General features: G+C 48.7%; 1 protein-coding gene across 1 annotated transcript in view; it reads left to right on the forward strand.

The window, feature by feature from the left end:
- Positions 1–274: 274 nt before the first annotated feature.
- The window catches only part of LOC144170106 (ras-specific guanine nucleotide-releasing factor 2-like), a 333,796-nt gene continuing 306,234 nt past the window's right edge, over positions 275–27,836 (forward strand). The window contains exon 1 of the mRNA XM_077699677.1: positions 275–769. Coding sequence (XP_077555803.1) covers positions 503–769 — 267 coding nt within the window. The 5' untranslated portion in view covers positions 275–502. The remainder of the gene's footprint in view (positions 770–27,836) is intronic.

Genomic DNA, 27,836 nt, shown 5'->3' on the forward strand with positions numbered 1-27,836 from the left:
CACAGGTACGCGGAGCGGGAAGGCGGGAGGCGCGCGGGGGAGAGCGCCGGTGGGGAGGCGTCCGGGAAGGGAGCAACTTCATTCGCGCGTCCCGCCGGCGGCACGCGAGGAAGAGGAGGCGGCCGAAGAGGAGGCGCGTCGTCGTCGTCCAGGTGAGGCTGAAGAAGATGCTCGGGAAGGCCCCCTTCCCCCACGTGACGGGATCGGCGGGAAGAGGCCGCCAGGGGCCCAGGCATCGACCGTCGGCCGGCGGCGGCAGCGGCAATCGCCTGAGCAGCGGCGGCGGCAGCGGCTGCACCCGGCAGCAGCGAGCTCGTCATCATCAGCGGCGGCGGCGTCAGCGACCGGCGCAAGCGGTGGACGTGGTCGGCGGGGGGCGTGCAGCAGAAGGCGGCGGCGTGAGGGGCACGCGGCGCCCATGGCGCGGCCGGCCGGCCTAGGCGGCGGCTGCGTGTGGCTGCTGCGTGGTGGTCTCCTGCGGGGCCCCGGCGGCTGAGCGGCCATGCAGCGGGCGCTGCGCATGAACGATGGACAGCTGCTGTCGCTGTCCGAGAAGGCGCTGCACGACAACTGCCTGCGCGGCTACCTCTGCAAGCGCACGGCCGACAGCGCGCGCTGGCAGCTCCGCTGGTTCGTGCTCTACCAGAACCTGCTCTTCTACTACGAGAGCGACTCGGCGGCGCGGCCCTCGGGCGTGCTCTTCCTCGAGGGCTCCTACTGTGAGCGCCTGCTCACGCCCGTCACCGGCAAGAACACGGGCAGCACTCAGGTCAGTCGCTCACTGGCACCTGCTCCTCCCTTCTTCCTCAGCAGCCCCCGACGTTGCGCGCACGCACCATGGGCTCCGCAAAGACGGGCCAGCACACCCTGCGACCGGAAACGCGCCGCCCTGGGGAAAAGGCGGGACCTCTGGCGCGAATGGCGCATGCGACATTCTTTCGTACACTGGGCAGCACGAAATGCAACAGTCAAAAGTCTGCTGAAGGAGCTGGCACGTGACTAGAACGAAACAATGTTACGAGTCAACAGAAGCCACGATACTCTTCCAAACCTTCACGTGTTCGCACTGTACAGCAGCAAAACGGAACTTGCACCGCCTTATCCGAAAGATAACGCCACTGTCGAGGTTTTTGCAACAACAGGAGTGAAGACTAGCAAGCCGGAGGGGAGAAGGGGTGAGACACATCCCGTTTACTGGAGCAGACGGCGCAATGTTGCGGGGATCGGCCGCAAGACACTGCTTTGTGCTGAATTGTAAACTATTCAACGAAGCAGCGTGCCTTAATGTTCTTGCGTAAACCTTATCCCGTTTGCTGAAGCAGACGACGCGATTTTCTGGGGATCCGCCACAAGACACTGCTTTGGGCTGAATTGTAAACTATTTAATGAAGCAGCGGGCCGTAATGTTCTTCCATGTAATCTTATCAACTCAACGTGCCTAAATAGCCCCTAACATATGACAGGTAGAAGAGCTGCTCTTGTATGAAAAGTACCAGGATGCCTGTAGACAACATGCCCAGAAGGAGCGGGTGACTGTGAGGTAATAATGTACAAAATCACACAATAAAGCTTGAAGTTTTCTGGGTGAGAGACACCCGGTTCACGTAACATGAATTCACCCAAGCGCGCCACCTGAAATGTGCTGTGAGTTAGAAAACCATAAAAGTAGTGATTGGTGAGGTTTATTGTTGAAAGAAGACCCGTTTCCGTGCATATATGTTTTTATTGCACCCTCAGCTGTTGCATTGGAAAAACCTCCCTCCAGCGTTTCTTCTTCCCAAAACTGCAAAGCTTGTGAGAGCGACCGGGCATCTCAGGTTCAACGGAAACTTGGAGGCTGAAATGTGTGCTACTAGTTGCCGGCCATGTAACTTTCGTATTTTTTAGTAAGCGTTTTCACAGGTAGATCCGACGGAGATAACCGTTGAACGAATGTTTTGCATGAAACAAACGACGAACACCCAAGACTCGCTGGCACAGGTAGGGCGCGTATGCATTCGCCGATGCAGATGCAAATTTTCCCGCTTGCGATCCTGTCTTCTTCCCTACTTTGCATATTTCTAAGCTCTAACCTTTGGATGACAGCCAGATAGCAGAACAGAAAGTGTTTTTCCGCAGTTCTGAACCTCTCATCCCAATCGGCGCTTCTAAATTTATAGGATTCCGTCGGTAGAGATTTCTTATTTCTCTGAAGTTCGGCTTCGGTGATGGATATTCATTTATTTTCAGCTAAGTTTGATTTTTTTAGGGAGCCATAGATAATTTCTAAACGCCAAAATATTAACGTGTACCAGGATCCCTACTTTCAGGCATTTTTACGCTCTTTATGTTATACCTCACAGTTATCTACGTAGGCATAGAATAACTACAACTGTAAGTAATCCAGCAGAGTCCAGTTATCAAAAATTCGCCGATTTAACGAATAAATCTGCATTCCGCACAGCGCAATACTGTTTAAATACAACAGGACGATAAAACCTGCAGCTCTGCCGCCAACAGGGTACCTCTGATCGTACGCCGATAAAGAACGCTCACCACTTACGCTTGGCTTAGAGGGAGTACTAATACAAATAAATCCTAAAAAAGACAAACCAAAATATCGGCACTGAACGCGATGCTTTGAAACCTGTTAGCTTGCCAATTGGAAACACTCAAAAGGAACATCCGGAAGCATTCATTTTTTTCGAGGCTGATTAATTAGGAGCGCACCATGTCATGTTTCCGTGCACTTCAGATCACGTTACTGGGGAAAGTGAATCGGCGACCTAGTTTCGTCCCGTCAGAATAGGTTAGTATCAATGTGGCCGTTACAGTGAAATGCTGTCGATTCCGCGTACGCGTACGGTCACGTACGCTCTAATTAAAGACGCAGGGCATAGTGAGAAAGAACGGAAACGAAATTTGGGCCCTCGCTTTGTCTTGGGAGAATCGATTTTTCTGGTTTTCAACCGGTGGAATTCGCTATTCCGCAACGCCATAATGAGACAGACGCGTGGTCTACCAATGAATGGACCGCACTTTGCATGGTGTTTGCAACAAGACGTAGGGAGACCCTGCAAATCATGACGGCGGGTGCCCGAAGATATGAGCGGTGAGCCTTTCCTTAGTAGGATAATGTAAGGCGGTGCCGTCATAGGGGGTTGTTCTGTACGTGTTAATATTGAAAGTTAGAAGTGTTGCACAAGGAACGTTAAAATTTAGAACGACGCGAATAAACCACCCCGAGAAGAAACCCGCCACATTTTTTTTTGAAATACAGTTCGGTTACCGTCCTATAAGGAGTAGCAATTTCTTTCTCCGGGTAGGAGAATGGTGTCTCTTCTTTACTCATTGTTCTTTAGTACACCGTAACCTTACAACTTTTCCGAATAATTGCTACCTCGTAGTGGCCCGTGAACCGCTACACCTAAGGACCATCCGCCAACTGTTTGGAACTGTGACGGGAAGAATATTTAAAAACCCAATCATCGATTTCTGCGCGAACGCTTGACCTTTCGAAATCCAGAAATTACGCCGTTGGAGATTCCTTATATATTTGGCAGTAACGGCGATAAAAATACCACAACAAACGCACCCTACTTTTCTTTGCGAGGTCGTATATGTTCTATTACCGGTCACAACGACCGCGGATGATGGCAAAGCAGGCAAGGCGGATGGAGACGATAGTTTAGTCCACGTCTTCAAACAGGAACGAAAAGTTCCTGCAGAGCGTCACGGCAGCCATTTGGCGCTCTTTAGCACCAAAGATAAAAAATACGGACGTCTCTACAAAGACGAATGATCTGCCAACCATGGAAGCATAAAACTGATTCGAGGGGAATTACGTGGAGGCTCACCAGCGTTGAGTTCATTCTTCAAAATCTCACATGGTCGTAACTTGTTGGGATCAAGCCCTGGCTCGTCTCCAACCTACAAGCCACGTGTAGCGCCAGAAAGGGCACGCGCTTTTTATCACAATTTTTCTACATACGTTCATATCGGCTCTCCAGCGAACAAGAAAAGCACTGCGCGTGCAAACGATTTTGCGGAACTAATAGCTCATACACTTTTTTTATAACGCAGCCCTCAGTATGGCCAAAAAACTCCCACCTCCCCTCGCGGGAACCCCTGTGTAGATGCGACGCATAGGCGGAGCGCCGAAGGGACCGCGTTTTATAGCGCGCATAACGTTGAGGGGACTGCGTAAGCCGGTCCCAGTCGATGACGACGACGTTGGCGTACTTGTAAAGCGGCGTCGACTTTAGGTGTTTAAGCCAAGCGTGGATGTTGCTTCGCCGGAGAACGGCACACCGGTTATATGCGCAGCGCGCCCGAAGGAGAGGAAACAGCGGAAGAGAGAGTACTGCACATGCGTGGGCCCCAGCGCGTCTGCCGCGGCTATGACGCAACGTGCCACGGCTATGACGCAACACAATGCAACACAATCCACTTTAATCCAATCCAATCCAAATCCAATCCAAGCCAAGGCAATCCAATCCAATCCAATCTAATCCAATCCAATGCCCCTCGCCAGAGAGTGTTCGCAATCGGAGAGGAGACGGGGTGAGCGGCGGAGAGCGCAGTTAGTTGGCGCGGCGAGGAGAATGGGGGAGGAGTGGACGACGCCGCCGACGACGACGACGACGCCGGAGGGACAAGGCGAGTGAATCAGATGCTCTGCATCTAAAAAGAGTGCCATATCAGATGCGGGGTCGCATGTCTCGTACGGCCGCTCCCTCCCGCAAACTAGAGGCCGGGCAACCTTGAAGCCTTAGGGGGAGCGCACACAGTGTCGAAGATGAATTTATGCGGACGCGACACCCGATCCTTTGCAAACAGGTCTTCACGGTAACAATTTTCTAGCATTGCCTTAGCAAGGGAGGGAGTGTGTTTCTCGTTGATATGTAATTGCAAGCTCTGTGATTTCTAGAAGGATCTTGATGTCTTGCCGGTAATCGACAAAATTGCTTTGCGCTGACAGAAATTACATAACCTGCATTTTATTAAAGCGCTTGTTTTTGAAAATGTCACCCTGCAAGTTGAAACCAACGAGGGCAAACAAGCCTTTGAAAGTATTGCAAGTGCACTTTATGAAATTATAGTTCAGCGGTCACGAAAAAAAAAAAGGGCAAGCAAAAACGCTTCTTTTTTGAGAACAATATAGCAACCCAAGCACGCTGCTAAAAAACTTTCTTAAATATTGCTCGAAGGGACAGCGAAAGCAGGAAAATAGTCCTAAGATTCGCAGATAACCTTTTGTTGTGTTGCATTGTTTTAATCAAAAAGCACCAATTGTCTGTCCTACAAAACTAAGCGGGAATTTTACCAGGGTAAGTTCACGGTCGAATGTTGCACTGAGCTTCAATATGCTGACGTGTTCGGGAAACTAAACAGCAATTAGGCTCTTCTGAAATGGCTGTATCATATTCATGTCTTATCTGGAACTCACACCGTAACGGTCGCCATTGGGGTAACTAAACACGCTGTTTCCTAATTCTAATTACAATTAAGTGTGATACCTTTTGAACTGACGTGATCCAGTGTGGGTTCTCTTCTTGCCGATGTCATAGTGCTACTACGCAGTTACTCCTTCATTCATTCCTTGTTCGGAAGCTGCTTATTGCTTCATCCTCTGGTGATTTAAGGTTTTAACCTACTAGCGCTCGTCTAGACCATGTGGATCAAAACTTACACTTCAATGACGGCAGTCGAATGTGCATGTGCCAGTCCCCATTTTGTGTTCATACACCAAAAACGTCAAAGCGAAGTTAACAGGCTCTGAGGAAAAGATTGTATTCGCCATTTTTTCGCGTTACGACAATAAATTTAGAGCGAATGTCAAGTGCGGTTTGCATTCGGTTAGAAGATGCTACAGTGTGAAGTACTGTGGCTCGTCGACACCATAAGGCAATAAGAAGTCTACAATGCAATTTTCGTGCGAGTCGAACTAACCACACTGCGTGGCTTTTCTCTTCCACGAGGCTTGTTCTATCGTGGAGCACGCGGCTAGTAAGGAATACACCAACACCGTACGGGTTCTAATGAAATAACTCTTTCAATCTTGAGACGCGTATGGCATTCTCCTGACGTCTTCTAACGCGTTCAGTGCCTATTGTTGCATTGACGAGCGCTCAGGTTGAATTCTGCGGCGGTTGAATGCGGCCCAGCATGCTCTTACGATTATTCTTGTATTGCAAACGGTTTTTAAATGCAGAGCATTTCTTTAACTCACATGTAGCGTCCGCCGTCCGTCCGCAACAGCTCAGCGCGCAGGCGCGCCCTCTCCCCTACTCCTCCTCTCCCGCATCACGCTACCCTCCTCGCTCTCAACAACAGATCCGCACCCCTCCCCCTACACTATATAAAAAAATAATACTTATCGGCGCCTGGTTTCGATCCCACGACCCTGCGGGCGGAACGCAAGGTACATGGTGCTCTTCCCACTGCGCCACAAAGCCGACACAGATTCAAAGGCTACGAACGCGCCTTATATCCTTGACTCATTCAAACTACGTCAAGAAGCTGCTGATACAACGCATTCACTACCTGTGGGCGGAACGCGAGATACATGGTGCTCTTCCCACTGCGCCACAAAACCGACACAGAATCAAAGGCTACGAACGCGTCTTATATCCTTGACTCATTCAAACTACGTCAAGAAGCTGCTGATACAACGCATTCACTACCACCAACTCCCCAAACACTAAACGTTAACGCAATACACCCACCCCCTATGCGACGCATTTACTCGAGTCCCCCCCGCGGGGAGATAGGCGCAATTTTTTTTGGTTGAGAGGCAAAGTAAGAGTCTCAAATGTTTTCAAGATTATACAACGTGAGGTCTGATTATTTAATACAGAGGTTTCTGCACGTAATAATTACCCGAGGTAACGTCGGTAGAAGTCGTCTAAACACGAGGAAAGTTGACGTACGAGCAACTTGTACAAAAACGAACTTCGGATTCACCAGAGCCGGCGCTGAACCTGGGCTTACGGGCAGCCTTCCTGTTGTACAGGTTTATAGTCCATTTTTCTCTCACAGAAAGGAATGTACGCACAAGCCTTCGTATTTCTCTTCCATCATAAATGCAGCTGCTGCATCCTCGCCTCGAGCCAGCAGGTACCTGCCAGGATAAAACTTGAAAAGTTATACCGCGAGATCCGTGAGGAGAAAATGCGAATATGGCGTAAATAAGCTAAAGATATATTTTTTAGAGAAACTACTTTCGAGCTTGTAAGTCTTACCCCCTTGGCTACTGTAGGAAGCCTATAAGTTACGTTTTTTTACCACGCATTAATGACATGAACTGGTGTTGTGAGGATGAGTAAAGTACCTTGTTTTAAAGGGAGCTTTGCTTCCAGAGTGACCAGCAACTATGTTCTCGTCGGTCTTGCATAGGAAGCACTCGGGTGAGGCACTTGAGTGCCAATAAACGCATCGATAACTGCCATTAGCAAGTCCATCTTTGGAATATTCTCCCCCTCTCTCTCTCATGCACACGCACACGCACGCGCGCACACGCACACACACACACACACACACACACACACACACACACACACACACACACACACACACACACACACACACACACACACACACACACACACACACACACACACACACACACACACACGCACGCACGCACGCACGCACGCGCACGCACACGCACACGCACACACACAATTATCAGCACAAATCGGGCCCCTCGCTTTACGTAACTCGCTACCTGGTGATTTGGAAATCACAACGGCTTCGCCAAACTAAAGAAACGCAATGTTCTCTGCGCTTCCATTTCTCGGGCTAAGCCGCTTGCTAAGAATGATTCTTTCAGATACTCTGTTTCATCATTAGACGAATGGTTCCTCGCGCAAGCGAATTTTATCTGGCTCGCGGGGGGAGTAAGCTTTACTTGTATCTGCTTGCGCTTGGTACGCCGGTAGAAGCTCCTCTTTTGAAGCGGTCTGAAGTACTACTCGAAGCCGCGTTTTGTAGGTATGAGCCCTGAGAAAGAACGATTATGTAACTGAAAAAGGGTGGCCTTTAAGCTTCAATGGAGATGGGGAATGAACGCCGAGGTTTGCTATTTATTCGTACCAACAGCGCTTGTTGTTTTTTTCGTTCTTTCTTTCTGATCTGGCGGGCTTCAAAGAAGGCTTAAAAACACAATACTACAACGGGAGCTTCAAGAAAACGCCCAATAATAGTGCATCTGTTCGGCGCATAACCGTAAGGAAGTATTTCTGTCATGGCGAAAGAAATCCTTCGAATGGAGGCTTCCCGAGTAAAACAAGTTTTGAAGTGGCAAGTGGTCGTCAGTAGCGCTAATTGCGAGTTAGCTGATAACCTACAAAGCAATATATGCCGTCATAGGTATTCTTTGAAAGCTGAAGCGTGGAAATACGGACGAAATGAAGGCAGTCGCGGAAGAATGTCTATAGCCACCACATTTTCACAAGCAGCCCGGTGGGTTTGAAAAACTTCTTTTGACAGACGATCTCCCATTACTGGCATTAAAATATCTTCGTTCTTTCTATTCGCTTTTAATAAGCTTTAACAACAAGGGCGCTTCCAATGGCACCAGTTTTATCTTAGTGACAGAGCCGTTTCAGTGTAAAAGCAGGAAAGTGCTCATTAACAAGAAATGATTTGTAATATTAACAAGAAGGATTCAGGATGTGGATTAACCAAGTCCTGAAGTCAGTGTACAGTAATTATATCAGATTAGCTATTTTTTTTGTATCTAGGCGAAGTAGGAACTCCTATGTGAAGCAATGCGTAGAGCGCAGTTGTGATCTGCGGTGCGGAATCTCACCGCTGCAGTACTTGAGTGTATTATCAAGATGCTTCTCTACAGACAGCCACGTTGCAGACATTCAAGTGTAAAATACGGCCGCTTCATTGCGGGAGTTGTTACATTCGGAAGATTATTCATTTGCGCCCAAAAGTCAGGAACCACATCTGGAATTCCAGTTGCCGTGACATTACCTTTTATGCAAGAGTAAAATGATCAGTATCTGTTCTTGCTACTGCTGATGATCTTTAACTTGCGCTAAATTTTGGTTCCCCCTGCTTCTTTTTTTAACCTTCTGCGCCCCATTTTAGTACGCCCGCCACAACTCGAAAATGAACTCGTTATGATGCTTATGGTGCGTATGTAGTAATGACAGGAAAAGTGTTGACCAAAGAGGGGAAATCAGAATCGAGGAATAATTTTCTCCCCTTTCTACGTCAGTCTAGGTACAAAACCTGTGACCCGGCTAGGAGCAGAGAGCCCACAAGATTGCATAACGAGGTGAAAGAGCTGCTGAAAACATGATGTACAAGAAATATCAAGATCAGCAACAATATCACAGCTCAGAAAACTCGGAACCAAAACACCAATAAAAAAGACAACGCTGGTTGGAAAAAGCAAAACAGCAATAGAAAAAAGATTTAATCTCCATCACGATCCACAGCGAGACACGGATACCCAAAGCAGGCTCTCCGTTTTCTAGAGTGTTTTGCTTACAGAACAGCCCAGTGTTTCCCCAATCGGTGGGGTTACTCCACTCGAACCCGTCCTTTTTGTTTCCCCAATTCCCTAGACAAATGGCCGTTGTTTGGTGCCCCCAAGCAGTCTATCCGGTACTCTTCCTAGCCCACTTTCTCTGACCCGGGCAGTGATCACGGGCTGCGTTTGCAATCCCCACGTTCTATTATTGCCGGACGTCGCAGAAAAGTTCCCATTGACAGTAAGAAACTGCTCAGACACAATTAAAACGATGCCCTGTGTTCAAGCACTGCGCACTTTGGTTTTACTATTCTGGCTGTGCCCGTTCTGCGTCCTGAGGCATGCGTGTTCTCTTCACGGGCTGTAAACGTGCCATAAACCGTTTTGGAGTCGCAACAAATTTTTTATTTGAATTGAGTTTTGCATTAATTGCCTTTAACTACGAAACCTTCATTTCGAGTTAAAAGAAATGTCTCGGTACACCTTGTCTGAAGGCTCGCAAACGACAGCCTCCTAAGCAAGGAGTAAAAGCTGAAAATAGCACGCAGGGGGCTTGTTTTTTGAGTTCAAGCTCCAAGTTACACTCATAATTGCTACTCACCCGGCCCACAAATGCAACGCTTTGGGGAATTTCTGGTGCCTGGAATCAGCTTACACTGTTGTATTTCGGAGACCGTGCCGCGACACGAATATATCAGTTTAAACGCAGAGCCTAACCGCAGAAAAGTTTGCTTGTGTGTCACGAGCCACCATTTTACAGTGCCGAATGGTCCCACTCTAGAAATTCCAAGTCAAATTACGGCCACTGGTAACGACAACGAACCGCGACTGTTTCTAGCCAAAACATGAGCATACAAAGTCAACCGGTATACGGTGCCGCATATTTGCGGGTAAGGATGTTGGAGAGATGATTCCGTGATCTGCCGAGTGGAGATCGCCCGATAAAGCTTAGCTGCTAGCCCTGTGCGGTATTTATGAGGGTCGCACTAGTGCCTGAAGTGTTCTCGCCGGAGACAACATTTTTCTGTCAACTTAACGTGGAACGCAATCTTTTTGGCATTTCTACAGGGGAAAATCCTAGCGTCCGGCGGTATCCACGCAGGTTGCAGGAGAGACCACACGACGCTCCCTTTTGCCGTTACCTCACCAGCGTTTCTGTCTCAGCATTATGGTGCATGCAGTTTGGATATTGCTGAGGAACCTTTTATACTAGAACAACAGCATCAGAAGTAAGCGCTTAGGTCGCAAAATGAAGTATGCACAGACGTAGGTGGATCTGGCACAAAAAAGAATGGAGGCAGAAACGAAGCGGCTGCGTTACGCTAAAATGAAAACTGAAGTATGTGCCGAGCGTGGTTGGTGTCGGTAAACGTAAACTAACGAGCTCCGCCAGAAGCTCCGCCACAAAACTTGCAGAGTGCATCACGAATAGCCGGAACGCAAGATGAGTCCCAGCGATAGCACGGTCTTGCAACTCCCGATGTCCGCACTTGCAGGCTTGTCCATTCTGTAAAGACATGGCGGTTTCACACTAATTTGGAAGGATTAGCACGTTGCACACATATAAAATGAGCGCTCAGCTTTATACAGTCGTCAGGAACACGACGGAGTTGTGCCAAGGAAAAAACATAAATTGAAACCAAACTTTTAAGAATCTATGTTTGTGGCGAAAAAGGGATCGGCTTCTCTGGATATGTGTTCTTGCCGTGCCAGAACGCTGGACTGCCGCGGCAATGTCCTTATTTATTTTTTCAATTAAGAAAAAAACGCATTCTCGTTTATTCTTGAAATAGCTAAATGTTTTAAAGTTTCTCACACTTCGTCCCAGACGGAAGATTTCCCAACCTGTCCCGCAAGTCAATAACCAGTAAAATGAAGCGCTGTACACATAACTTCAAAAACACACCGTTTGTACATACTCTTTTCAGTAAAGCGATCTTTTCCATGTAAATGGTATTCTTGTGCAGTAACAAACTTAGTGAGGGAAGTAGTGTTAAGAATGGCCAAAAAGAACACTTTTAATCCATCTTCTAATGCCGTTCCAGCCTGTTTGTCCCACTAAGTAAGATTAAGCACTACGATAGCGATGTAGAGGAATAAAATGAAGTAAAGCGCAAGTGAATGAAAGAAAAGGGACGCGAAAGATACTATCACAGAAGCATTTAAAGAAGGTATTATGGAGAGAGAGTAAGCAGAAGAAGGTACATTTCGTTCAGTTTTTGCGCGCTGTCGTTGCACTTAGGCTGAGTAATGATTCGTGCCGAGCAACGAGATATAAGCGCGCTTTCAGACCTCGTTTACCCGCATTTTCGTTGCAACGGACCGAGGCCCCAAAGGCGAGAAATGGCTGCCGTGCCGGCTATGGCACAGTCGCTTTGTACTCTTTGAAAATGGCTCTCTATAAGCGCATCTAGCTTGCGAGCTGTACACTCTAAAGCGGACAACGCCGGCGAAGGGTAGAATAAGGCAAAGTAGACGTGAAACGATGAGAAGAGATGGCGGCAAGTCGGAGCGAGAAGGATGTAGGGAGGACGGAACTGCTGCATCGAACTCTTTTCGAGCCGAGTCAAAACCGATGCTTGGAAAATTTTCCCCGATACACGAGGGAACGTTGCCGGTGTGAAAGCCTGTCGATGGGATAAGTAATTCCAAGCGGTCGGGATGGAGCGTTCATGTGTTCGTCTCCTCCTTCAAAAGAGGCGTTTGTTTTTAGTCTCTCGCGATTATTTTGTCTCGCCGACAGATTTCAGAATGACTGGTCTACAAAACGGCGAAGATGAAGGGAAACACTTTCGGGTGTATCTTTATCGTTTCCTGTCAATTTCGTTGTCCTAGTTTATTTGTGGACGTAAAGCAAGAAAGTGTACTAATGCCTGCCTTTTTTTGTTGTTTGCGCCGAGCTTCCAAATTTATTCCCACTTTTTAACAGAGGAAAACTTTTTGGCCAAGTCTGAAGCCTGATTTGCGCTTAAGCGTCCGCCTCAGTTTAGGAATAGACCGTCTGGTTTGTGGTATTAGCGCGTAAGATCGGAACTTTCAGCACGTGTTCATCTTATTCTGCTTTTTAGCGCCTGTTTTTTCATATAAGCTAGTACCGCCCGAACAGCGATGCATATTTTATGTCGCCTAAAATGTCAGCATTCTCTGTAGTGTCCTTAACTCAATTGTTCGTGTCGCAATAAGTGCTCTGGGTCCCTTCATCAGTGTTGAACCAAAGCGTTCACTGTTTTACCTCCAAGAAAGCTGCGGGAAAATTACTTCTGACCGAGGTCGGTCAGCAAAACAAAATTACGCTGCCTAAAACTCTGTTCCGCAATGATTTTTGACTGGAGAGTGGGGTGCCGCTGAGCTGTTAATTTACCTTCCATTTTACCTCCTTTACTGAAGCTCGACGAGTTTCAGCCAGAAAAAAGAAAATTGAGACAAAATGCCATCCCCTGACGTGTCTGTAATCTGCGGAAGCCCAAAATACGGGGCTCGGGGGCGCTGCTCCTTCCGGGCAGGGGGACAATTAGCGGGTGACTCGATCCGTGCGCTCCCGCCAAGTGTTTCCTCTTGCCTGAAATTTGCATAATCGGGTTGTGCGTCCTCCCTGGGAAGAAAAAAAAAATGAGGAAGAAGAGAGGGCATGGCGAGATAGCGCACAGAGGCTCCGCGCTGTGTAAGGCCTGCTGGGCGCAGCCCCTTCTATAATTGAGGAGAACCCCGGGCCCTGCGGAGTACCGCGAGAAACTTGTTAGTTTCAGCACCTTGCCGATCTGCCATCTCGCTTCCCTTGCGCTCGGGGGGAGGGACTATATGGTTTCTGTGACGAGCCTCGTTCAGGCCCCAACGGCACCTCCTGCGCAGCATGATAAGGTTCTAATCAAACGTGCCTGTATCTTCACCGCGTGAAGCGTGTCTGGTCGTTTTTGTTTGGTTGTTATGCCTCTTCTTGTACAGAAGGAGCTATTGTAGTGGTAATTTGTTATTTAGTATATTTATTACTGCTTACATAAAAAAGCGGGGCGGCAGGGAAGCTTGTACTCACGCGCAAGACTTGAATGGCGAAGCTGTTGTAGGGGATCATTGACAGACACAAGGTTGAGTGTTAGTATCGTTGTTGTGTCGTGGTTGACGTCAACGGCATGACATTTCAATGACCTAATGTTGAGCAAGGAGAGAGCGAGCTCGTCGTTTTGGTCGACGTTTTCGTACGCCGCTCTCCAAGCGCGACTTATCGCCTGTAGCGGATGCTTTGCACGCCGCGCCTATGGAAGCGCGGCTTCTTCCTCGGCCGGGCGAACTATCGGTGGCCGGGCCATGTGGAGAGAATGATCACCTACAGCAGCGTCGACATTCAAGTCGCGGTTCTTCTACGGCACAGAGCGCATGCGCCTGACGACACGAGGACGAACTAGCGAGGGGCGTACGCTACGACGTGTGTTTCACGTTCCGAGAAAGTTTCCCACGACACGGCGAACGCTGGAGTTTTTTGTGGTCAATGTTGGCAAACCTCTCTAGGTGGGTATGCTTACCTTGGCGAACGTGCACTCGAGGAACGCGTGCATGAGCGCTCGGCATTTTCGTGGCATTTTCAACTGCGGACACCATGCACAAACGATTTGTTCAACAGCTTCACTGTTAGAAAGCGGCGCGGTAGAATTTCGTTGCGCTTCTTTTTTGCCTAGGAGATAAACGTAAACAATGCAACCTGTACTCAAACCGATCGAAATATTCCTTGCTGAGGTAACCTAGGCACACCCTTGCAGTCCTACCGGTTCCTTGAACGAGTATACGAAAACAAGACCATAGAAATCGCAGTGAATTGAAAAGGAGAAACCTCGTAAAATGTTACAGAGCAAAATAAAAATGAATGAAAGAATGACTTTATTGCAGACAGAAGGCTATAAAGCCCTGTGGGTAGGGAATGGAAAAGAGGACTGGGAAAGGCAACACTAAGTAGTTGTAGTACATCTAAGTAATGTTCAACCTTTACTGCAGCTATCACTGCAGCTGTCTCTCAAGGTCCCGTTGGAGCAACGCACACACACTGGCCTTCCCCTGAGGGGAGGGGGTGTCCGGGATAGTTCTTGATGGCACATTACGGTTGGTGTGGCAAGATGTATGCGCACCGGTGTTCATTTGTAACTGGTGAACTTGAAACGGTAGTCGGTCAGCCATTAAACCATCTCATAGAGACCATTTGTTAGGGCAAAGTTTGGGATTTTTTCTAAGATTTCGGGGTTGTTCCTAACATATTCGACATGCTCTAACGCCGACGTCGGAACCGTGGCGCTTGTGACCAACTGCGCACGACCGTCTGAGAAGGCTCCGATCATCAATCTAGACGAAGAAGTCAAGCTGCGATTCCATAAGCACCTCGAATACATGCCGCAGGGACGAGCTATTTTTAAATGGGACACCTTGAACAGCAGTTTGGACCCTGAAATCTTTCCTAAATTCATCCCACCTTGGGAGAGGCCTGCAATCGGCCCTATTCGACGACGACCCATTCCCCGACGTCAACGAGCAGCTAGGGTACAGTACGTCCGCACCCTGGTCAACGACAAAGCCCACGATGAAGTTGATTTATTCACCGATGCAGCTATCCAAGACATAAAAGCCGCTGTTGCTTGGACTTGCCCCGAGGTTCCACAACTCGGTGGTTCTCGCAACATTACGAACACCTACGGCCTCCCAGATAAAGTGGACCTCTTCAAAATAAAAAAAAAAATCATTTTTTCATTGAAAGCGGTTGGCACGCTTATTCTTCAATGACTTACCCTGTGGAAACACACGAATTTTATTTTCCCGTTCACGGGATCGAAAATATGCTGAGTAATTACTGCTAACAAGTGCTGGGATTTTCGTTGTAGCTGTACATTCAAGCACACCGTACATACCAGGAACTCATGCACACACACTTTGGATGCCCCAGATATCCCCTTCTCTTTTTTTTTCTCGCCCCAGGTTAGGTCGGGCACTCTTACAGGTGGGTTGTCGGTTCTGTACACAACACTCCCGGCCCAACTCCCACTTAAGCTATGTCACCATAATAATTCACGCCAGGTGGTAGAGTTAGGTTGCGAAAATGGTGCTTAAATTTTTGCCTTCCAGTGAAATATTTCTTTTTACTTCATACATATCAACCTAAAAAAAAACTGTTATCAGTCTAAAGAAAGCTCGCGCATTTACTTTTAGCTCCTCCCTTTCAAAAGCAAAACAAAAGGGGAAAAACGGCAGACGAATACACGAACGTTGCGCCATTAGTCAGAGTTGGTTTTTCCTGCAGCTTCTTAAACTGTTCTGTGTCACAGACGTAGCCCATCACAGTCCGAAAAGGCCACAAAAGCGCTACTTCGGTTCTTAAAGGACACAGGACTGTCTGAACGATTGTAGAGACACTGTGCACCATTGTTGATTTGTTATTTGGTTAGTTTACCGTTTCAGTTTAGGCTTTATTAGCGCCTATTGTATTGTTTTTGTAGTTATCTTTAATTTTTCTTTTGTTGCTTCTCAAGCTCTATTCCTGTCTTTTCAATACTCTTTCTTTCTCTTTAAATCCCTCCTTCGCCACTTCCCATGTGTAGGGTAGCCAACCGGACTGTAACCTGGTTAACCTATGTCCTTTCATGCACTCTATTATCCTTCCTTCCTTCTTTCTCCTCCACCGTAAATGGTTCCAAATAGTATTGGATGATAAATATAATTACCATAAATAAAACTGTAACTGTCAGCGACCTCTGCAAAAATTTCCCTTCCTGGAAACCCTCTTTTGAAGGCTTCTCCGCAGTATCATCCTACTTGCCGCGAAGCACGCTTTAGAGGCAAGCTCCAATGACGAAAATATTGGCGGGATATGACGAGCAGCTGACAACTTCCCTACGACAGCCAACAGTGTAAAAATAAAACGAGAAAGAGTTGTCGAGAGCCCGGCGGCAGGAGAACCAATGGCCACTTTCGCTCGCCACAGCTGCCGTGCCGCGATACAATGCGACGTCTTCGTTTGAGTAGCGGCGCCCCGCCGAGGACGGCACAAATCAAAGGCGGCACCCAGCGGCGACCCGGCCGCAATCATTCCGAGTCAACACGTTCTCCCCTCGAGGGCTTCCCCGGTACGTCGACGTCGTCGTCGGGAGCGCAACAATGACGCACGCGACAAAAGTGAGCGACAGGGAAAGCACCAAAAGCACGGCGAAGAGAAACGGAGCCGTGACAAGAAATAGAGCTCAGAAAAGACGAGACGACGGAGGAGAAGGGAAAGCGGGAGCACGAACACAAAGGAAATCGCGTCCGCCCAACGTCGTCCGTCGAATAGCTCGTGGAAGCGACGGGCGGAGGACGACATCTGGCGCAGCTTTCCAGGCAGGTCTCGGAGCTGCGTCCGAAGATGTCGCCTCGCGGAATGAAACAGCGAGGCAAATGAAGGCAGAAGAAGTCCGGAGGGACAACAAATGGGCGGGGTTTGATAGCTGTTCTTGGCGGCATACGCAGCGGAAACAGGAGCGGTAGGCTGACAGCAGGCGAGTGGCCGCTGCTCTGCTCCCGCAATAATTCCGCCCAAAAGCCCCGCTACTCTCGCCTTCAGTTTGTTCCTCTAGCTTTCGCGCGCCCGATTCCCGCTGCGCGGGCAAATGGCGTCCGACAAAAACGGCTCGTCTTCCTTCCCTGCCCGCTACTGTCTCGGCCGCAGTCAAAATCGCTGCCGCGCTGCTTATCTCGCGAGCCGCATTTTTTCAGCGTCTTCGCTGCCGACTGCTACGTCGGCCGGCCCCGAGGCGACGCGGCGGAATGCGACCGTTTCGGCTCGCACGTAGCTCGCCAGCCGAAGCGGCTCGGGCGCGTGGTCGTCTCGTGCCAGCACGCCCAGGCGTCGCCGGATCAATGTGGTTGCCAGCCGCCGCCGGGCGCCGTGTTCTTGGGAGGAAGACACAAATTGCGTTAGAGCTGAGGCTTCCTTTCTTGAGACGAGTTTGTGGCGAGCCGAGTGCTGGTTTTCTTCTATTTCTTGCATTTGCGAGCAGCCAGGTGTTTCCTCTTTTGTTTGTTCTCCTTCCTCATCGAGCCTATAAGCCCCAGTTTTCGGTTGTCGGTTGGTAGACCACAAAATTGTGAGGCAGAAAATAAAAAAGAAATAGCGCGGTGTTGTCAGGAGCGACGCTCTGTGGTGGGAGTTCGTCGCGAAGACAAGGCAGAAACTGAAAAGAGGGTGGCGAGTTGAATTATTGATTTCCTTGCGCGATGGTGTTTAGCCCATTCGAATGAAAGCGGGGAAAGATGTTTTAATTATTTGCTACGTTCGGGCGTTGCTTCACCCGCCCTCCCTGGCGCAAGCAAAAAACAAAAACAACAAAAAAACGAGCAAAAAATGTGTGTATGTAATAATTTCCCGGAGTCAAATACGCCTATCGCGAAATAACGTGGCATATCAGACTAAAAGACCCGTCACTGAGCCGCCATGTTGGGTGGCCTCAAATTCTGCTGTTTATCAAACATTGTTTGTCACATTCCGCTGCTGAGTATGAGGTCGCGGGTTCGATTCCCGGACGCGGCGGCCGCTTTTCTGATGGAGGCGAAAATAAAAAAACGCCCATGTTTACGAGATTTCCGGGCACGTTAAAGATCCCCAGATGGTCAAACTTAATCCGGAGCCTTCCACTAGGGCGCGCCTCATCGCTTGCGTTTCATCGGCGCGTTAAACCCTACAATCAATCAAATCAAACATTGTTTGTCACACTTTAGAGTTTAAAAAAGCCACAAGGCTTGTGATGGGGTCGTCGTCAAAAGAGACATCAACAGGTTTGCCTTATTGACCAGGAAAAAACAAATATCAACGCCAGATGCCTCTTTCAATTGCTTTATTAGCAATCTTAGGCGAGCATCCCGAGCGACAATAGCTCCATGGATTTCCCGGGAACTGCAGGACTTGATCGGTGTCTCTAAACAAGTTTACACAAGTATGAGCATCGTGGTAACAATCATTGTCATCATGATCACATTCATCAAATTCATTTTCCCCTATACATCCGGCGCAGCAACCTAGACGCCTTTGCCAGGCTAACCACACCAGTTCCATTAAAGACCATTCTCTCTCGCTCTCTTCCTCTCCCTCGAATAACAATGATGGGACGAAAGCATGCAGGAACCTTTACTTAGGCGGCTTCACTTCAATGTCCAGACAATTCAAGGGCCTGCAGTTTTCAAGCTGCCGTTCTGCACTTCACTGGCAATGTCGAAGGCTTTGTCTCAAGAACCGTTGTTTTTAATTAAGAAAAATAAAATTGGTTGATTCCTCTGTCATAGGAATAAGTAAAACACGAAAGTGAAATGTGCAGTGAAATCCGCAGCTGATCGTGATTTGCGGGTCGGCGGCTGTCTTGTGGGTGCACTTGGAGAGCGAAGTCCTGCTGTCCGTTCACTTCGGCAAAGGTGTACTGGCGTCATTTCCGTGACGGATATGACGTCAGTGAACTCTTGGGGTATCGCAACATAAAACACTTTCGTGTTAAAATATAAAACCCGAAAACGAACAATCCTACGTATGACGTACTCTTTAGTACTAAAGGTTGATTCCCCGCAAGAAGACCGCGTATGCAGGGGTGCACCCTTTACAGGCCGCTTGCTTTATTGCACTGGCGTCACTTCGGTGACGGATATGACGCCAGCGATACCTTCGCGTATCCGGGAATAAAACACTTTCGTGTTACAAAACTAACCCCCCTTTGTATAATGACAACGGTAGTCGAAACTCTTAGCTTTCTCGTGTTTGCTGTCGTCAGGGTTGTAGGGGTTCACAGAGTTTTGGTGACGGAACGTTCGGCATCAGTGAGACCACGGAAGCTTCGCTTTAAATTCAACCTTCTTTGGGCGTGTCGAAATGGCGGAATCGGATAGACGTCGGTTTTATACCTAGGGGGAACTAGGTTCGATTCCTAACACGGGAATCTTTTTTTTTCCTGAGTTGTTTCATTTGCCTTCGCTTACCACCCCCACGCCCACCACAACCACCATCACCATCATCATCATCATTTGTGAACCCATTTTGAAACGTTGGTTTTCCTGCAGTGCGTTCTGACGCGACATCGAACGCCATCAGCGAGGAATAGAAAGATTCGCTTTTATAAAAGAAAAAGAAATGTTAGAATGGTGTGTAATTCCGTTTTTCTTCATAAGGTGACAGCACTAATAGTCAAAGGTACACTCGCGATGCAACACGTCTGGGCCGGTTAAGTAGTCTTATAATGTAAAGAACAAGTGACCATCAGGAATAAAGGAATAAAATATGAGCTCTTTGTAGAATGGAACAAAAAAATCCTGGCGTAAAATCTTTTTAGAGGGCTTCATGTTTCGTAAATTTAAAGGGCTTACACGTGTTCGAAGAGGCGAGAAAAAAAGTAACAATAAAAGCTGATTTATAAATAAGTCATGAGGAGCCCTCGTCCCTTCGACAGCGGCAAAAATCTGGACGAAGTTATTGAGAACCAAGTTTTGCGAAACTTGTTTCATTTATTTTTGGCGAGTCCAGTGATAATGTAAATATATACGACGCACCTGTCGGGGGATCAAAGGCGGACGGAGAGAACAACGGCAAATAAAGATGTAGCTTACCCCGCCTTTAAGTCAGTGGGAGTCCTTTGAAGCTCATAGTGCTGCACGCCTGTAAAAGTAACGCGAAAGAAGAAACCAAAACGCGGCTTACTTTTTCTTAAAAAAATGTTAGTGCAAAATAATTTACGGCTCGTCCGATCTCGCTTACGAAAACTACCAAATGAGAAAAATTGTGAAAAGAAAGTCTACGAGTCATTATTAACAGTTGAAGGGCTGATAAACTTATTTATGCGGGTTTCGTAAAGAGAGTTAATCTGAAGCCGGTGCATAGTGCAATACTGTGACTTATAAAAAGCAAACAACAAAAAGAAACTAGCTCCTGCATATTTTCGGGGAATTTATAACAAGAAGTTTTGTTTTGTCGGTGACTGACAGAGAAGAGAGGTAGCTTTTCTTTAATGATACTGTCATATACGCAACGTAGTAAGGGAGCACGCGGGAACCGAATATTATGCAAAGTTTAAAGCGGCGCTCGGTGGAACTGCTTCCCAGATAGTGACACTGAAGGTTCATATACGTCGAGAAATCTACCGCATTGCCTGGTGATTTCTTCTGTATTTGCACTACAATTTGTCGCCAGCAATTAGTTAAAACCAGGAATCGATCGGAGAAGTATTTTAAAATCGAAAACTCCAAATAAAAACATTTTTTTTTCTTTTTCGATTGATCGCGGTGCTTTTTCGACCGTCGTTCAAGTTTCTGTTCGGAGCAAATTAACAAGCGTGCCCAGATGGATCGGTGAAAAAATATATAGCGCCTAACTAACTGATTTTGTTCGCATTGAAAACAGGGCCTGACATCACCAGTTAACAGAAATAAAGTAATGTCAGTTTACACACGACCCAGCCATCAAAAAACAGTGCTAAAAGGTTACACCAAGAAAAGCTCTAGAAGATTCTACACAACTTGTCACGACGAAAGAAAAAGAATCATTAAACTTACATAAAAGGAGCAAAAAAATTCTGAAGTAAACCGTTTCGTAAAAAAGTCGAGCGAAACTTGGCGTGGGCCCGAATTCAGAGCCAGGGTCAGTGCTCGACGAGACGTCTTTCAGGCACGTGTGATGAACTCAGGCCAGTACGCGAACGTTTTTGCATGAAAGGCTCCAGAGCGCTTTAAAAGTTTGAATTCACCTGAATTCGCGCGGTACCGCAGCAAACGTAAAGAGCCCCGCCGTCTCTACATCCTCCGCTGGCGGCGCCGTGGAATGGCGTTCACGCGTCGCTAGAAGGGGTTCTTTTTCATCATTCTGGGGAACGCGAAGAATAATAAAAAAAAGTACTAAGAAGAATAAGCAAAGAGGTAGATAGGAGGCAGGCGGCTTGCGCTTTCGCGTGTCGCTTGCAATGCGTTTGCACGCGTGGAGGCACAAGCAGCTGAGGATGTATGAGGCTTAGGGCTTCTCACTTTTGCGTGCGTGTAGGATGTCGTGGTCACGGCAGCATAATCGGAGAATGGCTAGCAGTAAATTGTGTAATCTTAATGGTCTCGCCTCGCTGGGCTAATATGCAACCGCGGGGCTTGTTTGCTGTGCCGCACGTTCCGTAATGAAAGGCGTGTACATGACATACGATGAGCTAATGTGCGGACGTGCATGCTCACACCAAGGTAAAATGTGCGCTTTGTGTTTTTTTTAATTCGTGCGTACTCTCTGCTCCTCTTGCGCCTGATATTTCAACTCGTGCATTTTTTTAATTAGTCGAAGGCAATAACTGAGTGTGTATACCTGACGAGGAAATGCACTCGGCACGCCGTTGATGTCCAACATGCACCGCAGCAGCGGTTGTGCAGTCACGCCCGTTTAAATATCAAAGGGCAAGTACGCTGCACGATGTTCGTCGCACCGTATTTTTTTTAATCTACGTACGGCATTCGAAGGTTCCCCTGACCAAGTTTGAAAAAAGCAATCTTGAGCTCGGGAATTTGTTTCTTTGTGCGCGGCGAGTATAGAATTGAGCGTCCTCGAACTGCACTCCCTAATCAAAGTAAGATTCTAAAATAATCGTCCACGAGTTTCATTCTTGTGCGAACGAACTTGAACTTTTATTGTATACGCCGAAGTTTCCGCGGAAGTAATCTTATGCTGGGTTCACAAAGAAGCTGTGACGGAATTGGTTTCGAGTGCAAAAAATGGCTAAATCCAGGATCGTGAAAAGTGGCACATGCAATGGCACTCAAAACAAATATACAAATTAAAGCCGTTGTACTCAATGTGAAAGCTGTAGGAAGTGCAGAACAGGGATTCGCTATAGTGGGCTGCACCGCCCTTATCCGCTCACTGCTACCACAAAATTCATTTCAAATTTCCCGCCTTTGCAGTGCTCGCGCGCATCCTGCCTGAAACTGCACCAGCGGGAGTTCTGTTCTTTTTGCGCTTGCTTTAATTTCGTATGCTGGAGCTGTTCTGCGGCATTTCGAACGCGCCATTTTTTTTCTTACGCTGCTGGAGCCTTTCTGCGTCATTTCGAACCCGTCATTTCTTTCTTGCGCGGCCGGTGTTTTCGCTTACTATCGTAAAAACCAACCCAACGAGCGTTCCGAACTAAAGGAACGCGGGGGCTGCCGGTTTTATACACAGATTTTGCCTGCTGCATTTTTCTCTGCGCTAAATAACGGGGAGATGTAGGACAAGCGTCAGCGGTTCACGAGGTTTCAAGGGTTATGACAATTTAAACCGCGTGGTTTTCGAAGCCTCAGCGTGACCCCCTGACGCCGGTATATAAAGCTCTACTTGCGCCCGTTATCTCGCTGCGCCGCCTGATCATGGCAGTCGCATCAACCGTTAGCGAGTTACGACGACAAGGCGAGTCCATAAAGTGCTCTGCACTAAAAAATGTGCTGACGATAGGAGAGTAACTGCTTTTCACGGAGATTCACCCGTGGTTCTACTTCGTTATCTGTGCGCCATAATGCTGCGAAAAAATTACGACAATGTCCCTAACAGTCTCTAGCTAACCCTAATTAGTTTGATCCTAGGCATGCATGATGACAGGGCTTTTATGAAGTGCTTACTCAGTGGGGGGAGTATAAAGCTCTGAAGCCTCTGAAAGACAAGTTTAGATAAATTACGTGGAGATTTAAGGCGTATCAGTTGTTGACGACGTCGCGGAGAAGCCCCGTGAAGAAAAAAAACTGTGTGAATTTTATTCTGGAGACTAGCAGGTACCGCGTGTTTGTCTACGATATTGCTATAAGCATCCCGTCCAGAAAACCGCGGCACGTTGAAGTCACATTTGGCGACCTAGTGCGCATACGCTTGGAGCCTCTATGCCCTTCTTCACTCGATCGCTGATGCGTGAGCACCCGTTTGCGTGCTTGCAAGTGGCGGCTCCTTCGTGCCACTTCCCTTGGTGACTAAGGCACTGTGCAGCTAAGCATAGGAGCGCGATCTCCAGTTCTGTGAGCTACTTTTCGCGGCGGCTACTTTTCTTTGATTATGAGGCTTAACGCTCCGCCGCTACACAGGCGATGAGGCGCGGCGTAGTGGAGGGTTCCCGATTAATTTTGACCACCTGGGGATATTGAACGTGCGACTAAATCTTGAAAACACGGGCGTTTTCGATTTTCGCCTCCATCAGAAAAGCGGCCGCCGCGGCCGGGAATCGAGCCCGCGTTCTTGCTGATCCTGCAAACAAAAATTTAAACCTCCTGAATAAATTAAACAAAAAAATTGACGCAGCTTGCAATAATGGTGCAAGGCTGGAGAATAAGCAGAGCTGGGGGTCGACCTAGCATCTCCCCACGCTGACATCGGATCCCAGGAGAGGGGGAGCAGCCACACCCCAGTAGTGCAAAGCCGTTTTGGATGGCACTGCAAAGGAAAGCCCGTTAAAGTAAGTACAGTGTTTTATTCGATAGCAATCGTCGTCAACCCTTTCGTATTCATCTTCCAGCGGCACAGCCACGTAGGGCAAATCCTTTTGTAGCGCGCCCTTTACTCTGTAGACCTCCACTTCTTCGTCAGCTGGTACGGTGGCTGCCTCCACGTGCGGATCGCGTAGGAACTGCTTGACAGATTCGTCGTCATCGTCCTCAGAGCGGCAGCCCGTGGCGCGCCAGTCACTACACGACGACGACGACGAAGTCGGGAGCTCCTCATGGGGCGTAAGCCCACGCGCAACCCTGGGCGACAACGGGTGGTAGCAGCCGCGAGGCGCCTGCTCACGTGCACGCAGTATTTTTTTTTTTTGCAAGGCCACTGCGAGAGCGCGGGGGCGCCGAGCGTTCTCCGAGAGGCACGCTCTCACGTGCGCTCGGGGTTTTCTGTCTCCGTCGGCGGATTTGTGTCGAGCTAAACAGCTATGCTGTTAAACGGCTCTTTTGGGTGGAACCGACGCTCAGCTGGGTGGAGCGCCGGTTCCACCCAGGGTGAAACCTGCTGAAAGAGCGAAGCTGTGGGGCTCTTGTGTCGGCTCAAACGTCAACCGGCGCTAGACCGAGAACGGCAGCGCCGTCGCCGCGCAAATTGTACGATTCGCGCAAAGGAATCTGCAGCTAAACGTCAGCGGCGGGAGGCTCCCTTCCCTTTCCTTGGAACCCGCCCCTGGGAGACCACCGCGACTTCTACCGGTGGGTCTGGGAACCGCCGGCGACGAAGTTCTTAGGCTCACTAATAGAGACAGCCGGCTAGTCTGGAAACCTGCTCTTACACTTGCGTGACGCAGGACCTACAGCAGACGGACGAAAACGCTTCACCTCCAACATATCCGTTGTTAAAAAAATTCCTACTGTTCAATGAGGCGTCGGTCCTCATCCCATTTACCTCCTTCCTCTTTGTATAAATTGTAGCCATCTAATGCTTGAGCGCAGTGCTACAAGGAAGCATTCCAGGGATTCCACTCAACGTTCGCGTGCTCCGCGTGCACGGCGTTAGAACCTATGCCTTGAGCACGTTCGGGCTTCGAGTGGACACGACAGCGTCGCATAACGATCGCCTGAGGGAATACACCAGCGCTCCCGCGAGCTACCTACGGGTATACACCAACTTCGCAGTTCGCAGCTTATCGCAACGACGCAGGCCTCCTTCAGACTACGCGCGCACTTTAAACCATTATCAGGCGGAGACAATGCGGGTTACTGTTACGTCAACCGTTACACGGAAGATCACCGTCCATGTGTCAAGACCCCTCTGCCCAAAGCGAAGGTGCAGCGGTGAATAGTTTAACTAAATTAACGCTCGCGAACTCATTAGACGCAGGCGTCTCAAAGCTCTAAATTATACGTTTTTTCCAAACGCTGATCGTTATTTTTCCGATTCAGCGTTCTTTATGCGGGTCCACTCAAGGTTCGCACTCCTGGAAGACAGAATGCTCCAGTGATGTTTATCGCTTGCCTAGAAACTATTCCAGTCGCACGTAGGTTCTTGGTGCGATGTTTACTTTCTGTGCCTTGCCAAACATTTGTGACGTCACGTTTGGCTATGTAGAAAAAAAGGGCGAGTAGCTTTTAGCAACCATCGTTAGGGAAGTCATTGCACGAGAACACGCCCATTCTGCGCTGGCGCCTCAGCACCCTCTCAAACCCATTGCCCTCCCTTTTCCGCCCGGTCCTCTGTCGGGACACACCGAGCCTAGCGACGCGTGCTTCGTGGACGAGGCACAGCCGCCGGACTGTGGGGGCACGAACGAACGAAACCTGACGTAAATCGAGCTGTGCCGCGTCGCTCGATCAGGCGTCAAACCCTACTCGGGCTGCCTCTGCGGCAACGCCCAGCCGTTTTGCTCGCTGGGGCTGTGGGGCGCGAGCAGGGAGCGAGAGCGAGGAGTAGGTGTGCGAAGGTCGTCCTTCTCCATCTCCCGCCCACTGCGCGTCGACCTTACAACCCGTTAAATGTTCCTGGCACGGCCGCTCACCCTGTGCAGGCCCCACCCGCAGTGCAGTGCGAGATTTGAGAGCCAAATCAGACTCGGGCCATGACGGTGGAACGGGGGAAAGCCATTAATTTGAGTATGTGCGCACTTACAGATGTTTTTTTTTTTTTAGTGCGAAGTCAATATTAGCCAGCTGGACAGATTTCGCGGATGTAGAAAATCGCACACTTTGTGAAGTCTCCCGTAATGCGAAGTTGCTTGCGCAAACGTTCATCGGCAGTAAAGCAAGGGGGCAACACTGGTATCTGAGAGCCCGAATCTAGGCTCAACGTCACGGCCTCTTCCCCCTTTTTTATTTGGTTACCACTTAGGCCCAGTGCTAGGGAAGGGCATGCGTAGGGAACGCCGATTTTCAAACTGCGGTCAAAAAGCGTTTTGGGGTTAGGGCACTGAATTGATGTTCTTACGCTGGCTGAACATTCCTGGCAGCAAGCCTTAATACAATGTGTTTAGCGTAGCTGCATTAAAACTAGTGTTGAAGGTCATTTTCTGCGACTTTCTGCAGCGAGGCCACCGACTGCTGCAGCGCAATTGCTGACTTAATGTATTTATAAAGCTGTATTCTTCTCCGCTCACACTAGTTTCTGAGGAGATGGATTTTAGGAACTTTGTGCCCTATGATATTGAAAATTTTGCTCTACGTAGATACGGCTAGTGCTGGAGTTTTAAAGGCGGCGTGCGTGAACGAACTCAGCAGAGTGGCACGCAGCGAATGCGTGAACGGCCTGACTGACATCTGTGCTGCACTGGACGCCGCTGCCGGTAGGTTGTGCGTTTGTAAATTAAACGCGGTATTAATTCAAGTTTAATTCTGATTTGACGTGTATTTGTAATTAGCCGGTCTATACCCACATCCGCTATGCAGCAATGTTTTACGTCAAATGTGCTCCAGGTTTCCTTCGGGATAATAAACTGTCGTATGTGAAAACTTAATCGCCTATTGCAAAAATAAAAATAGCTACAGAGCGAACAGAAAGAAGGAACCAGAAAGACGACGTATGAGCTCTCGTCCCGTCGTATTTCTGCGTCCTTGTTTCTATTCGCACTGTAGCTATTTTTAAAAGGAACTACCAACTCGCCCAACAGTGCACTTTGTTACGCCTATTCCAGTAGTTGGTCAATTTGATTGCCCATCTCGATCCCTTTCTAACACTGTTTCGGTAATGCTCTTTTATAACTGTGCCGTACCCGGCAGCTGGAATCGGATTGAAGAATTAAAAGGACGATCTTCGCAGATTCATTATGGATATGCAAGCACAGATTTGCAACTTTGCCGAAAGCGCCGCCACGATGAACGCTCGAAAGGCCAGGCCGGCCACGTGGTGTCGTGCTCACACATACATACCACGGGCTTCGCGATCAGTTTCTTCGCCGTGCCACTGCTGAGCACGGAGGCCGTGCACATACACACGAACTAATATCTTCGCTTTGCGGCGTGCGCCCGTTGACTCGGCGCTATGATATCACGTTTGCACTGCGCAGGGGCGGGACCCCGCCAGTGGTTGGCCGGCTCGGGGAGGATAGGGTGGCGGCTCTAGTGCTCCCACACCGCACAAACACGCAAACACACTCGGCGCACGTTGACATCACGAGTCCTCTTTCTTCTCCGCTCGCCTCGCCGGAGCTTGAGAGGACATGTTTTAGATGCGGAGCATCTCTTGCTCGGGGGGATGTAATTTGTCCGTGCCCCGTCCGCAGCGCCTCTGATGATGATTGTGGCAGGATGCCCCTAGGAATTGGCCAACCAAAGAATCCATCACGAGATAGCTTCGCGTTCAACCACCGTCGTCATCTTCCCGTAGGGGAACCGCTGAAGAAGAAGAAGGAGAAGCAGACACAGCTGCAAAGAGTAGGGCGTGTACGTTGCTCTCAGCCGGTGCACCAACGTCAACAACCTTTACCTC

The sequence above is a fragment of the Haemaphysalis longicornis genome, unplaced genomic scaffold (genome assembly GCF_048455015.1).
Source record: "Haemaphysalis longicornis isolate Haplotype H1 unplaced genomic scaffold, Haemaphysalis longicornis Haplotype H1 scaffold_2, whole genome shotgun sequence".
Taxonomy (NCBI): Eukaryota; Metazoa; Arthropoda; class Arachnida; order Ixodida; family Ixodidae; genus Haemaphysalis; species Haemaphysalis longicornis.